The sequence below is a fragment of the Saccostrea echinata genome, unplaced genomic scaffold (assembly GCF_033153115.1).
Source record: "Saccostrea echinata isolate AGI-Se365-2 ecotype Australia unplaced genomic scaffold, CSIRO_AGI_Sech_v1 ptg000029l, whole genome shotgun sequence".
Lineage (NCBI taxonomy): Eukaryota > Metazoa > Mollusca > Bivalvia > Ostreida > Ostreidae > Saccostrea > Saccostrea echinata.
Genome location: NW_026889778.1, coordinates 24,922,457 through 24,938,738, shown reverse-complemented (window position 1 = coordinate 24,938,738; position 16,282 = coordinate 24,922,457). Strand labels below are relative to the sequence as shown.

Below are 16,282 nucleotides of genomic sequence, written 5' to 3'. Positions count from 1 at the left end.
AAATGGTACTCTTTCAAATATCATTTGTTTGAAATGATAAGTAACATTCTGCATTTTCTTAAATTTTTGATTAAATGGCCAACGATGACAAACTTAATTGCTTGAAATTTCATGAAATATAATTTGTTTGATAAAATATTGACATAAAACATATAAGCCAATAAATTTTAAAATGTTGCTGAAAACATTTTAGTCACCTCAATATCTCTCATGCATAAATCATTGCAAGAAAGCCTGTAATATAATAATATAATATAATATAATATAATATAGTATAATATAATATAATATAATATAATATAATATAATATAATATAATATAATATAATAATATAATAGTCTGGTAAAAGAAAATCCATAGAGAATGAGTTTTGCAACAAATAAAGGAATGTCTCAATATAAACCAGAACAGGTGTTTGATATTCCTAGAATTCAATCTATATATCTGTCATTGATAAATCATAAACATGTTTTTCTTGAAAGGGAACAAATCCGGAGTTGCCCGGGAAACTAGAATCTGAGAACCCCTGAGGTACTAATTCGTATATCAATAAATAATTTCTTAAGAGACCATTTAAATCGAGAAATATTACTATAATTATAATACAGATATACACTCTACATTTTTCATACATTTATTAAATGTGATTATTCAATACAACTGAATACATTTTGTAACATTGCAGAAATAGAACATTTTGTTGCAACCGTCATCTTTGTAACAAAGACATTTGCATGCAGTGAAACTATTTAGGCTTAATTAAAGATTAAAATCAGGTACGCTGATATATATTTTTATCATGTTTTCTTATAACGAACACAGGCAGTGCTTTGAAATCCCGATCTGCGTTTCCTCTCTCGTTCTATAACAACAAAGATGCAAAAGTTCAACACTATGCCGCATACTTTGAAACATAATTTTTGTTTGCATCGAAAGCTTGTTTTCAATAGTACTTGGAAAGTGCTGCTAGAATCGTGTGGTTAACATGAATTAATAACAATTCCTTGATCGTATGTATAAAATGTAAAAACTTTGGTAAGGTTTCATGCGAAACTTTGGAATATTTTTTTTTTGTGTCGGGAGAGTAGGATTCTAGCAGCACTTTTCATGACCCAGTTATGTTTTTCCATAATCATTTTCACTCAAAGAAATGGATTATCTCCGGGGTAGTGTTGAGCTTTTCACTTTTTCATTAAGGCAATTTTTCTATCTATAGACGTCACATGATGACGTCGTGGTGGAGTGCTTCTTTTAGCCTAAGATTCAATGACGTCTATACAATTGATAATAATAGTAAATGTTTTATTTATGGCTTTTCCGATTTATCTATGTTACATTTTATGAAAAAAAGTCTAAATTCGCCGAAATTTGATCTGAGTACTGCCTTTACACACCTGCTTATTTAGATTTGAAATTCCATTCCTCAGAAATACTTGATTCCCCAAGTTATTTAGATTTGAAATTCCATTCTTCAGAAATACTTGATTCCCCAAGTAAAATTCTGTATTTAATACCTCCAAGAACATATTTGGTAGTCATACTTGAAGGAAAAGATGCATATTGTGAAATTGTTATATATATTTTAACGAATTCTTTATACGGATATAAGGAATTACGAATACAACGATTCGGAAGTAAATTCATAGGTCCCCGCTATAACTGAGTTTACTGTATAATGCCAAATTAAGCCCTTTGTAAACCTAGCTTTAAAAAAAAAAAAAACAAAAAAAAAAAAAAAAACTTTGATTTTCTTCTTTTGAGATTTCAAATTTTGTTTGTGATTAAAAGTAAAAAAAGAGTATGTATTAAAATATATTAACTGGTTAGAAAAAAATCCCGATTAAAGATTTTGTTGCAACCGTCAAATTTGTAACAAAGACATTTGCATGCAGTGAAACCAGTTAGGCTTAAGGCTTCATTTCCAACTTCGAAAGTATATTTTAATTTATTTTTTATGTCTGTAATTTATGAAATATAAAACAAGAAAAAGACTGAAGACTCAACGTCGAAAGTTGCACCCGAAACATGGAATTAACGTTGATATAAAGCTGATGTATAAAACTTTTAACATTGTATTCTATGTTCAGCGTTGTCTAAAACTGAAACACGTTGCTGCCATAAGCACAATTATGACCTGCCATACTATCCTCACATCATAGCAAGTAATGTCTGTTACTAATTTTATCAAGAAAAGATAAATATAAATGAAATACAAACCATTATATATCAAAATCCAAGTCCACAGCAGGATTTGTGAGACGGTCTTAGGCCTTTGCATTTTAAATACGTCTTCTCCAATCTAAATTAAGAAGGATTATGATCAATCATTTTTAAGAGAAGAAATATTTGCTCACGTCAATCATAAGAAAGAAATTTGAATAGACACAGGGAAAACATAATATTATCTTTGTTAAATTTATTCATGTAGTTGATATTTCCTTCCTATTTTTGATCAGAAAAATTGCTCTTTATTTGCTCTATTGATTAAAACTTATTTACGAATTATAATTCGAAAATCATGTACATGTACTCCCCATCCCGCCTTTCTACAGGGAAAACTAAATTGTACAAATAATCTGAACATCGTTGTTATGAAATTTTAGAGATAATTTTCCATATATAACTCAATAAAACGTTCCAGAAAGTTCGACAGTAAATCAAGTGTCATAAAATAGTATCATGAGACTTAATAGAAATATCAAAGTGAAGTATTTAAGTATCATAAAGTCTAAAAACGAAAAGAGTAAGCTTAATTCTTTTTTCAGCTTTACACGTTGTTTAAAATGGGGGTAATAAATAGTTATCCTTGAATATATAGAACAAAGTTTCCTGGCGTGTTGGATTCTTTTTATAAATCTTACAATAAGTATGTATCATTTTATTTAATAATCTCGGTAAAGAACTTTTAAATATTAATACGTTAAATGTTTTTAAACCAAAGAGCATAGAACATACTAAGAACAATAAAACCTTTCCGTTTTCCCAAAATAATACGCTATCACAATTTCTATATAAAAAGGTGTGTGTGTTATGCTGATATGTTACGGCAAACATAAATAGCTTCATAATAATGTTGTCCAATAGCTGCACGTATAAACATCTATCATTATTTCAAACTAAGTAGGAAGGAAGTTCATTCAAGACCACAGAACACGGCGAGCAACTACTTATCACTTTTAAATTGATTTTTTCCTCGCCAACCGATAAACAGAAGAGAAATTATCATAAGTCCTTTTCAAACGTGTCCTTGAAAAATGAAAACCACTTAAGTACTAACCTGATTTTAAATAGCCTTTCTCTTTCTCGACATCATTTATTGCCGTACGATATCTTAAGATAGTTTCATTATAGTTTGATAACCTAGCATAATTGACAATGCCATGATGATAAAAGTTTGATCAAAAGCGAAAAAAACAATGGATGCAAATCAACTAAATTATATACCAACATACTGAATATAAAACAATCTACACAGTCATTTTCCAATGGGGAAAAAAAAAACCTTAATATCGTATACAATTGTTAGCAATGCAATAAGTCACACTTATGTTGCAATATAACGTCAGTTACTGTTCAGGTAACGTCAGTACTGTTCACGTAACGTCAGTACTGTTAACTGGGATATATCGAGTCGATATGCGAATGAAAATAACTATTGTTAATGGATAATAAATGATTAAGAAAATCCCCTCTTTGCTACTTTGAAAATACAGAAACCCGAATTGTGGTTCCACCAAATCGCCGAGGGCTATGAATAATCAAACTTGAATCCAAACAAAACTGGAATGATTAATACTAATATCACTAACATGGCCTTTTGTTTTAAAGTAGTACCTTTTCCAGCGTACACTAATGGATCATGTTAAATCTGATTTCTGATTTTAAGCCCGTCCATAATTCACGCAACGTGGGATTGTTGCATATTAATATGGATTAATATGTCCCACCTACACTTGGAAAAAAGTGCACTATGCAAGTGTATAAAAAAAGGTTTCCAACAGAACAGCACAGTGCACTCTGTCTATAGACATACTCGTATAACGTCATGATAGAATATGAAGTCAATTCGTTGCAATATAACCTGTTGTTACAGGGAGAGTGCTATAAATTTTAATTTTTTTTAAACTGCATGTGAAATGTGGGAAGCCATACCAAAATATATGTGTCTTATGCATATTCAAAGATCGGAGAGTCGTGGGTTCAAGCCTCGGCCTAGACAGACCAAAGTCGATAAAAAATAGGAAAACTGTTCCTTCGTCAAACGCTCGGTGCTTTGAAGTGAAAGATGCGGGTCTTTTGGATGAGTTCTTACAAACAGAGGTCCCGTGTTACGGTAGGCGTTGGCTCGATAAGGATCCCTCCTGCTAAAGGGATCTTGATGTCGAGTATAGCCCTTCACCGGTATATAGTGACGTCTCTATATAAGTAAAAAAATCTCGAATGGCGTGTAAAACAACATACAATCAATCATAAGTATGAGGATGATGATAAATTACGGAATATTTAAAAAAAATGCTTCGTTTTATTATCCTTGATTGAAATTCAGTGTGTTCATTATGATCGCGAAAATATACTTTTGGTACATGTATGTACACAGTAAGATGTCCGTGGTTAGAGATAGAATTTATTATATGTGTATAAAAGTGTCTGGCACTTTAAAAGGATTATTTTAAGATTTCTTGTTAAAAATCATAAGAGGATTTTTTTTTCCTAAATGAATCTTCATTTGGAAAATTGTATGTAAATAAAGATTACGATACAGAGTGAAGAATACCTTCAAATGAGCTGGTAGAGTGATATTTTTAGGAAATATTTCATATACATGAAATACTATGACTTTCCCAGCATATTTTAGGTACACTAGAATAGGATGAGTTCATCTTGACAAAAGGTCAATAAAATCCATGTAGTCACCTGCGCTGAAAGCGAGGTTTATACAATAATGTACAGCCGATAGAACTCTCCGCATAAATTGGATGTTGTTAGGTACATATAATACCAATTGAAATCAACATTATTTTTTGAACGCATTCTTAGCTTTGGGCAGCTTTACATGTACCATAGCTGTGTGCCTGATGATGTTTGTTTATCAATGTGATTTATAGGGCCATATACTATTCTAAACAAAAACATTTAAAATTCCTCTTATGTTCCCATGTAAAAAAAAAATAAATATAAAACCCATATTGTGGCTTATTCTGTTCACCACTTCGGGAGAGGACTTGAACACATCTACCTGAGGCATACTTCATACAGTGGAAATAGTCCAGGACAACATTTCGTACAAATAATAAAATGTTGTCCGGGTCTACTTTCCCTAAAAATAGTAAAAAGTTGTACTATATAGTAACAGGGAACTGTCTGCAGGTTGCTATCTGTGGATGCTTGCACACTTATATGATTAAAATATACTGATTGCCTTTGGGGAAAAAAAATTTCTATATGTTCTGATGTAAACATTCAACCCTACTTTGCTACCATGACCCATGGACAATTTTGAATCTACAGAAAAAAAATTTTCACTCCAATTTTGTCGTGTATGGTGCAGATTTTTTATGACAATAGTTTTTTCACTTTTTGTATCATACCTCCTTAAAAAAGGGTGGCCTTTCATCAGAGCAAATCTGAATTCCCTTTGCTCAGGGATGCTTTGTGCCAAGTCTGGTTGAAATCGGTTCAGTGATTCTAGAGAAGACTGAAAAAAATGCAACGTTTACAGACGGACGGTTGCAAAGACACACAAAGAGAAGGACACCAGACAAAGAATCAGCAGAAAAGTTCATTTTAACATATAGCTATGATGAAATGTTCTTGTTTTTTCTTATCTTTGTTCGAACATGTTCAAAATTTCAAAAGATGAAAAATGCATTTTATAGTAAAAAGAAAATTTTTAAAATCTTTAAACAAAGATTGTATCTCTGAAAATAAAGTTTATCAAGATTTCACAAACTGATATGAAATAAAAATGATTACTTTTTTCTTTTAACACAGAAATGTAACCTTACCTTTTTATTATCATTGGAAAATTTAAAAAAAAAACAAAAAGAAAAAAACAAACAAAAAAACAGTGTAGCTTTTCTGAAGGATTTGGTGTCTCACTCCTAAATAAATTATCAGAGGAATGTGAATGTTGCAGTTTGGAAGTGGATGTGCGTTACATCTTCCTGATTAGTATTAATTTGCGTTTCTGGTTTTCTTTTTAAACTTCCTACTATAAAGCCCTTAAGATGCATTTTAAGACTAAGGAACACTATTCTATAAATACACCTAGTAATTCATATAGATTTTGAGTTTCAGTTTACTCTTGTTGCCACCAAATTACAAACAATTAAAGGTTTTTGTTCATTTTTTCACTTCCTCCACTACTATCACAATGTAAGGGTATATCCTTTTTTTTAATTTTAATGATATAAATAGGACGCATTTTCCTGATGTATCCTTTTCTGTTTTGCATAATATGGCATTTATTGTAGCTTCAATTAAAAAGAATCTTCCTGGTTATCATATTTAACTAACTGTTCTCCTAATTGTGTTTTAAACCGAATATAAGCAAACTTTCAGGATCTTCATTTAATTTTTTTTTTAAATTTTGTTGTATGTGGATAAAAAGTCTCCATTATTTCTTAATAAGGATATTTAAGTTTTAAACTTTAATTTGAAAATTAATTATGTCTAGGATAATGCAATTACATAGGTCTCCTTCATTCCTACAAAACAGAACCAAACTCGTTCAAACATAAGACCTTCTGAAAATTTGTATGTGTAAGTAATTGACAGTACTCTCACAACATTCAACTAAGTAAGTACCCAGTAATCTTTTTTCAATGGTCTTCAGTGGTGGCCTAGCATCTTTCGCTAATGCTAGTACCTATTTGTTGAATGTTTTGTTCTACCCTGGTACTCAATAAAAAGCTTCTGCTTAAAAACGCCCATGACACATATCTATTAAGATCTATGATAATTTCATATTTCTTAGATCTTCTAGATCTGTTATCATGTAAAGCCTGTAAATAGGTGATGACTAATCAATTGAACATAAAGCTGAACAGTTCTCTGGTGCGCCGTAAATATCATCAATGAAATGTATAGAGATAACGAATAGTATTCAAGCTCAAAAGTTCATTAAACAATACAAATTTTGGAGCAGAGCAAACACAGGCCTTTAAAACATCAAAGGTGGGATCAGATGCCTTGGAGGAGTGGGCATTCCCTGCCAACCGGTCACTAACGCCGTGTGCTCCTTGCCATGATCGGGAAATAACGGAAAAATCCGTCGACAATTCAGTGTGTAAATAATGGCCTAACAATTAGTATGAAAAACGTCAGTCAGCATTTGACTTAATGATAAACTGTATTTGCTGACAACATCATTGTATCGACCACAGAACTAACGAAATGACGACTTTAAACGAGACTGCTGATATTCTTGTTTCATCAACTTGTTTGTCAGTAACTAACCTCGTTTAGAAAGTGTTCATATGTAGAGCATGCAATCGAATCAACTGAGAGATACAAAGTCCGTATGCAGGTGAAATATAGCCATTTTTTGTGCTCTGTATGTACCACTTTCCCATTTCAAAGGCTCAGGAAACTGCTCAAAATTAAATAAAATAAAATAAAATTAAATAAATGCCTTGAATTTTCCTAAGGACGATATAATTAATAGGGTCTATGAAATAGAACTTTTACACCAACCTTATTTAATTAATACTTTTATTTTGAAATAATATCTGCGTATTCTCTGCATGATGAAATCCAGATTGTTTGATCTTGGGACCATGTCCAGCTTGTTTGATCGTGGGACCATGCCCTGTGCATATTTATGTACAATAAATCTTCAATTTTGTCTATATTTACTCATAAAAGTTGAGATGTACTTAAATTTGATAAATAAATATTTGCTGAAAACTTCCACAAAGTGCTCCCGTTATATTTAAAGTAAATTCGTGCTGTCCATGATTTAACCTAACAATCCTCGTATTTGCTAAATAATGAGAATATTTATGTAAATATGCTTAAAAAATAGCATTCAACCTTTATTTCATACTGTCAAGGATACATAGGTTGACCTCCTGCCGGGTCTTGTAAATACATTCAAAGTGTGTGGTGACTTGTCCTTTACCACAGGAATAGAATAAGTTTTTTTTTTTTATTTCAAAGGAGACTTAAAGAAGTACATGTAATCCTAGTTAAATAATTATTATTTTTTTCTTTATCGACAAGTTCCTTCATTCGAAGCGACAATGTATCTCGCTTAACATTCAGGACTCAACCTCTGTTCATTAAAGATAGACAAAGTAGTCCTCCTGTTTTAACATCCTGTCATTTTAAGTCTTTTTATATCTTTTTTTTTTCCTTTTCTGTCTTTCAATGTCAGTATTGTATTAGCTAAACAAGTGTGATAACAATGCTTATTTTTAAATCTCATATAATAATTAAATTAAAATAGTTAAATTTAACAGGTTTAAATTTTAGAGTTACTAAATTTAAAATCGATTTATGAAATATGCAAGTTTGATACAATTGACAGTAGTACCTGTACCAGATTCCAGGGAAATCAGACTGAAAATATCTTTTAAAAATATATATTAATTAAAAATATATTATTTTTTTATGAATCTAAACAGTACCAGGAACATACGTCAGAAGCGGAAGTGCAGAATATTGCAATTCTATCTTGTATGATTACGCAAAGTATGAATGAATACAAAGAGAAAAAAATACAAAAGGTCTAACATTTTGAAATAATATAACACATGATCATATCTAATGCAAAGTCAGCAACAGCATTCATTGAAATTGATAAGTGATATATAAATATATGCATCTTGTACACTATATTTGAAACAAATATAATTGCATGTGGACAAAATTATCAAAAGATCACTAGTGCTAATTGTAATGAAAACAGTAAAAGATGGCCAACTATAAAAGACATTTTCACTTTTGTTAATTTAGTTGCAGCATATTTTACTTTAAGAAGAAACAAAAACCTTGAATTTGTTTAAGCTTTTTACAAAAAATATACAGAGGAACACTCTGCAGAAACCACAATGTCTTTCATGCCAAATCGTCCAAATACCACATTATCTGAGTTATGTATTTGAATACAAACATAAAAAACATATATCACAGATGAAAAAAAAAAACATTCCTAATGAGTTTCAGGCATTTGAGGGTATGTTAAGGCAGCATCCAGATCATTATTCCGCAAATTCATATCTTTTTTCTTTATTAAATTAACATTGATAAATCAGAAAAGCAATGGATAAAACATTTTCTGTTATTATCCATTGCATTGACGCCAATGAGTCTTAGGTTTGAAGAAGCAATACCAGCTGGGATAATTCATTTCTGTTTGTTGTAAAAATAATTAAGTAAAACAATCTCTGGGCCATGAAAAGTACTGCTGGAATCCTACTCTCCTGTCACAGAAAAAAATATTCCACACTTTTGCATGAAACCTTATCAAAAGTTTTACATTTTGAAAATAAGATCGAAGAGTTTTCATACATACACGTTAATCACACTATTCTAGAGGCCTTTTCCAAGTATTATAGAACACAAGCTATCGATTTCAACAAAAAATATGTTTCAAAGTATGCAGCGTAGTGTTAAACTTTTGCATCATTTTTTGTTAAGAACGACGGAGAAAAGGCTGATCAGGATTCAACTTAAATAACTTATGAAGCACACGTGAATTTCACTATATATTTCTTTATTACTCCCATTTCATATATTTGTTTACATGAATTCTAGTTCCTTTTCATTTTCATTCGGTGAATACATGATCAACAGTCATGACGTCATGAGTTAGGTATATAATCCCCGTGACAAATACTTCGTTGTTTATACCATCCAAAAATGTCACGATTTTGTTTATATCATGCTTTGCATGTTTCCATTTACTTCTAGGACTTGAAATGAATCTTTAAATATAAATATTAAGAAACCATTTTCTCTAAAGTTCACATTATATAGCTTACTATGAAGTCATATTGTATAGGCAAATTAGAATATATAGGTGTAGCCTTTTTATGAAATTGTCACGCTTCATTTAACAAATGTATTCATTAATCAGTTATGGCATCTAAATACTTACCTTTAACTACCGTAACATATTTATACATAGAATTCATCAAAAACAATTGTTAAAAAGGTTATTATTAATTTTCTATGGTGGTAGGGTAGCAATTTTGTCTAGAATATATTCCAATGTTAAACGTTGATATCCTATTGTGCTCTCGCCCTACACCCGTAGTCATGATTTGAACAAATTTGGATCTGCTCTACCTGACGATGATTACAAATTAATTTGTTTAATCATGATCTCCTGTTCACTTACATTGAACGTTCTCTGGACACATTCTTGTTCAGTTAGGAGACATAAACACCATATTCGGGTAATATTACAATGTTATACTGCATAAATATAAAAAAAAATGACGAGGGAGAAGCTGAATTATCCCGTTTGTTGTTAGGTTTGATAATCAGTAAGCTATCCTAAATTCAACATACACATATGAAATAGATAAACTGAACAAAATGAAAATTATTATTCATGAAAAGTGTTGATACCCGGATGTATTTAAAATAAATGCTTCTCATTTGTTGCCTCTTTTTCTGATAAATTTTATCAAGACATGGGATTACTTGTGGAATATATGTTAATAGATTATACCTTTATACTGTTTTGTGTATCTGAACATAAGAAAGAATGTAATAGTTATAAACATTTTATCTACTAGACGATATTTATTTCATTGTCAAAACAGCAAGCCATTGATCTACGGATAAATGTATTACTGAATGCATCAAAGTGTGATTAATACGTATGCCCCATTCTGTATCGCTCGATGACTATCGAAGCCTTTTTAATGATTCAATGATGCTGGTGATTATCTTTGTTATCTTCATACCATATTTACTTTTTCTGACTAGTATACACCGATTTAAATGTTACTCAATATATTTACTTAAAAGCTATGTTTCTGTGAAGAAATTGTAGAAATCTTATTATCTAAATATATATGAAAAACCTATTGCTACAAAATCATCAACCCTTTGATTTCATTGATTTGTGTTAACATGACTGTATATACTCCTTATTTCATTTTTTGTAATTCTACTTGCTATGTCATAATCAGATTGTTCGCTTGCTCGAGGTAAGACGTGACTATAACCAGAGTTTATTGTGTCTTCAATTTTGACATTGTTCTCTCTTAGGTGATCATAATCTCCTTTTGTGTTCTCAGTATAATGACATTCTAATTTTTCCGCAATTTTGCTTGCTGTATCATAATCGTTCTCTCTATTTGCCTTTTTGGTCCCTACAAATGTGCCTCGGAGGTGATCATAAGTCTCATCTTTAGATGGACTTGCCAAATCGATATTGGGACCATTGGATACTTTTGTAGATTGTTCCAGAGCTTCAAGAGTAAAATAAGAGTGGTCTTCTGTAACATCTTTATGGGATTCTAGATATTTGCTCCATTCCCCGCCATGTTTGGTTTTCATTGTTTTAGATGATTGTTTCTGTCTTCGTTTTCTAGTGTATAAATAAAATTAGAATTAGGTATATTTCCAAAATACAATGCAGAGTAGTACACACAGGGAGAGATATACTCACCTATATGTCGGATTTTTGGGAGTTAGATTTTAGACCATAACTCTACATCCGACTTATAGGCGATCGAGTCCAAGAAATATTGGCAATTTTCTTGACGGCAAAATGTTATTATTTTTTAAACAACCCCGATGTCTATAATGTGCAATTGATTTGTTGAATATTGTTAAATATTGGTGCCAAATTTATTATTGGAACAAAGGTAAATACAATAGAGTATTGATATGAGATTAATTTGTTGAGAATAAAAGATTAAATGTCGATGTCTGTGACGGTATATTCAAAAATATTATTTGAAACACAGGAAAAAATTAGAGCATTCATATGATATTGCCATCTGATTCTAGCAAACAGTTATATACCGACAAATAAGAGGTTTAATAGCAAATCACTCCAAAATAAGCTAAAAAGATACAAATAACTTATATGCGGACCGACTTACATGTATAGGCGAGTATCTATGGTTTACACGTGTGCATAGTGCAAGTATCTATGGTTTACACGTGTGCATAGTGCATTTGAATTAAAAAAAAAAGGTAAACTCTATTAATTTTATAAGAAAAGTTTAATTGACGGACTTGAAAATAAATGTCATGAAGAAATATTTGAATAAATATGATAAATAAATATAAGGTATACAATCTCTCAAAATGTAAAGGCACTGTTAAATTGAGGACTTTAATTTTCTACTGCATCAGTTGCACATCTATGTTAATTGAAGGTAGCAACAAAATTGAAATTTTTGAAAAAAATATGCAAATTGAATTTATAAGAACGTTATGTTAAAAAGTTTGCAGAAAGAAAAAGAAAGAATTATTAGTGTATAGCTTATCCAGGACACGGATTTCCAGCTAAATTCTAGTGAGCACCGTTAATACTTATTAAACTCATTTACAGATATATATATATATATATATATATATATATATATATATATATATATATATATATATATATATATATATATATATATATATATATATATATATATATATATATATATATATATATATTATATATATATATATTTTCATGATAATGATACATAAAATATCGGGCTAGTAATTGTCATTATAAAAATTCTTTCGATGAAACCCATAACTAAAGCAAACCATGTTTTTCAGTGGAAAACCTGTTGGATTATACTTAAGGAGAGTTTTAAAAAAATGAGTAACTCAGTAAAAAAAAAAAAAACCGCAAACCTACAATGTATCTTTCAAACGTTTTCCATCTTGTAAAAATGTTGACCTTTTCCCCGGAAATCCACGTAGAAACCAGATACAGTAGGTTTATTAAAGGAAACAAAATGAAGAATACAGATATTCTTAGATATGTCCAGCAAGATTATAAATTTGGAAAACCTGACTTTTCTTCGGTAGAGCATTTATTTATTTTAGGGTACTGTTCGAAAGATATTTTGAAATCCGTCTTAAAAAGAGAAGATAATAATGCAACTTTGTGTTTCATTATCAAGCCTACATGTATGTCTAATCCAATTTTTCTTATCTTTAAAGGTACCCTTTTCACAAAATTCATAAAAATCCATTTTTTTTTTTTTTGAGAACATGAATAATGATAATCTTCCAAACAGAAACACGCAAAAATTTCTGTATAAGATAAACTCATGCATAGGTATGTGCATGCCATAATAGATAAAGAATATAGGATGCATTTTGGGTTCATCAAGAAGTCATTTAAAAACAACAACAGGGAATATCATGTTCTCCCAGAAAAAAAAAAAACCCAGACAAACAAGTAGGACAAAACAAACAAAGCAACAAAAAACAAACCAGGCTTACCGCATTTTCAGTAAAACTGCACTACATCCTCCAACAAGACACGTTATTACGACAACTACAGGGATAACTATTTTGGAAACATTGCTTTCTTCTAAAAATAAACATGCATGTATTTTGAATATTGAATCAGTTATAACAAAACTAAGATGTAACAGGATCAGCATAAAAAAATACCTTGTGTTGGTAAAGAAGCTTTGTTTTCTCCTTCAGGTTTACAGTTTCGATTTCTTGAATATTGAGGTGCCGAATGAAGGCCACTTTCAATGCCATGTTTTACAGGATTGTCCGTCTTTAAAAGTCAATTTGATATTGTTCTTTTTATTAAGAGTAAATCAGAGAGAGAGAGAGAGAGAGAGAGAGAGAGAACATTACAGTAATCCTCAGATACTGCATACTGAAACATATTTTTTGAAATGAAGCACAAAATGAATGGAAAAGAAATATTTCTTCGAAATGCCCGACGTCCTACAAATTGGAAACAAAGTTTCTTTGTCAAATTTAATTTCATAAAAAGGCATTTACTTTAAAAGAAATTATTCTGAATGTTGTTGCCCTTTCATGATTGCAAAGTATTTAATCTTTTCATTCCACATGTTTATCCGCAACAGGGAATTAAAGTAGTTTAAACGAACACTGTTAATGAAAGTCTGTTCACCTCAACGAACAAAGATGGTCATATTTTAACAAAAAGACCCACTTTCTGACTGACCTTTTTACCTATTAAGGGGCTAGGTTAAGAAGTGTTGAAGCAATTTCGAAATTTTAATAAAAAGATGTACAATTGGGTGAGAGAGAATATGTTGGATATTGTATACGATCGAACTTAAGAAACAGACGTTTGACTTCCCCCTTTTTTACCTGTTCTCATGCACTGCTCAATTTACCATATACATGTACATGCCTATGTATCAGGGTCTCAGGGGCTACCAAAACATGTTTTTGCTAAATCGTTCTGATCTAAATTGAAACTTTATGATCATTAAATTCACCATCGATAACAAACAGTCACAAACACAAAAAAGATTATGGCATTCCAGTATTTAGGGTGTGTACCTATTCAAAATAATGAATTGGATGTTTTACATACCTCCATACAATATACTCTTTCCTTTAATTGTTCAGAACATAAGGCATAAGCGCAGTCACTTGGCTGTTTGCATTTCATGCACTCATGATAATACTTTTTTTCCTTTTCTTCTATTTCATTTCCTGTGACAATAATTACAAAAATTATTGCCTTTAATTAAAAACATGGCAATTCATACATATGTAGAATGTATATTACTTGCTTAAATTTCTTTAAAAAATTCTATAAGTGGGTTTCCTCTGGAGTTTAATGTAATGATAATAATCAAATGCAATCTTGATTTGACAAAGCCAAGTGTACAGATTATTTACACGCTAGATACACATTTTAAATGTACCCATTTACAGCACTTGCTACATGCATCATACATTTATATCGCCATTATACTATATCACTACAATGCTTCAAATATGATTGTATGTATAATTATATGCCTTAGGTATGTACTTATATAGTCAATATAAAATATAGCATTTTATATATATATATATATATATATATATATATATATATATATATATATATATATATATATATATATATATATATATATATATATATATATATATATAAGGTGGACTTTGGCATAAAGTAGACCGCACTTATTTTGAGGCATTAAGTAGACATTTTTCATTTCTTTTATTTGAGACATTCTGATTCACACTTTCACCCAAATTTATTCTAATAGGCTTCAATAAAGAAAATTTTACCCCCTCAGCCCTAAATGTTGCTTCCTGAAAAATATACGACATTTCTGGTCTCCTTAATATTTTGTAAATACATTGGAGGTTTAAGGTAGACATGTATATATTTTCTGAGGATCCCGAAGGGTTAAAGTAGACCAAGTATATATAATGCATAAAGGAGACCAGAATATATATATATACGTGATTATGTAGACCATTTTCTTTTTTCTAATTATTTAAATAAAAAACTACACATGCATAAATGTACTTCTCATACCAGTATTTATTGGTCAATTTGCATTTATCTTAAGTAAAATATTAGGCACTTTAAAACCCAGTATGGTGATTCCTTATTTTAACTAGAAGGAACTAATAGGGTGATGTCTATTCGTAGACAAATTTTCATGTTCTGAATCTTATGGAAATATAGTAAATGACCGATAGTAATTGTTATGTTAAGAAAATATTTCATCCACCACCAAAGAAACACATTGATTTAAAACGTCGTAGTCACATGATGACTTATGGTATAGAATCATCATCTAAGCCACAATCACCTGTACATGCTAGATATGACCTCTTGAAACTATAACCTTGTACTTTTCTAAAAAAAAAAATTGTATTTTAGAATTTTATATATCCAATTTATGTCATATACTCTGAGTATAATGAACCCTGGGATAATATAATCTTTGGAAGTTATTTCATAGCGGTCAAAAATTGAACTTGACGCAGGGTTGTTATACATCCCCAAGTCACAATTATCCCTTCGCCTTGATTTACATCTAGTATAACAATAATGTGATTGCCCGCTTGGCACAGTGGTCAAAGCATTTGCTCTAGAGTAGTGGAGTAAGGACTTGTTCCTTAAGTCATAGGTGCAAATCCCACTGAAGGACATGGAAACCGGTTCTTCCAATGAAACCAAATTCCCTTGTTGCAGTATATGCTGGGACAAGAAAAGACCTCTCACTGCTAAAAAGTACAGGTCTATATTTGCAGCCCTCAACCAGCAAGTTGTGGTGTCTCAATACTAGTGAAAAATTCTTAAAGGATGTATAACAAACAAATAAACAAACAGAA

General features: G+C 30.6%; 1 protein-coding gene across 1 annotated transcript in view; it reads right to left on the bottom strand.

The window, feature by feature from the left end:
- Positions 1-11,071: 11,071 nt before the first annotated feature.
- LOC133195139 (uncharacterized) overlaps positions 11,072-16,282 on the bottom strand; it is a 37,643-nt gene continuing 32,432 nt past the window's right edge. Inside the window, exons 7-8 of the mRNA XM_061331005.1 lie at positions 13,427-13,517; positions 11,072-11,549 (exon numbers count right to left, since the gene is read on the bottom strand). Coding sequence (XP_061186989.1) covers positions 11,072-11,549; positions 13,427-13,517 — 569 coding nt within the window. The remainder of the gene's footprint in view (positions 11,550-13,426; positions 13,518-16,282) is intronic.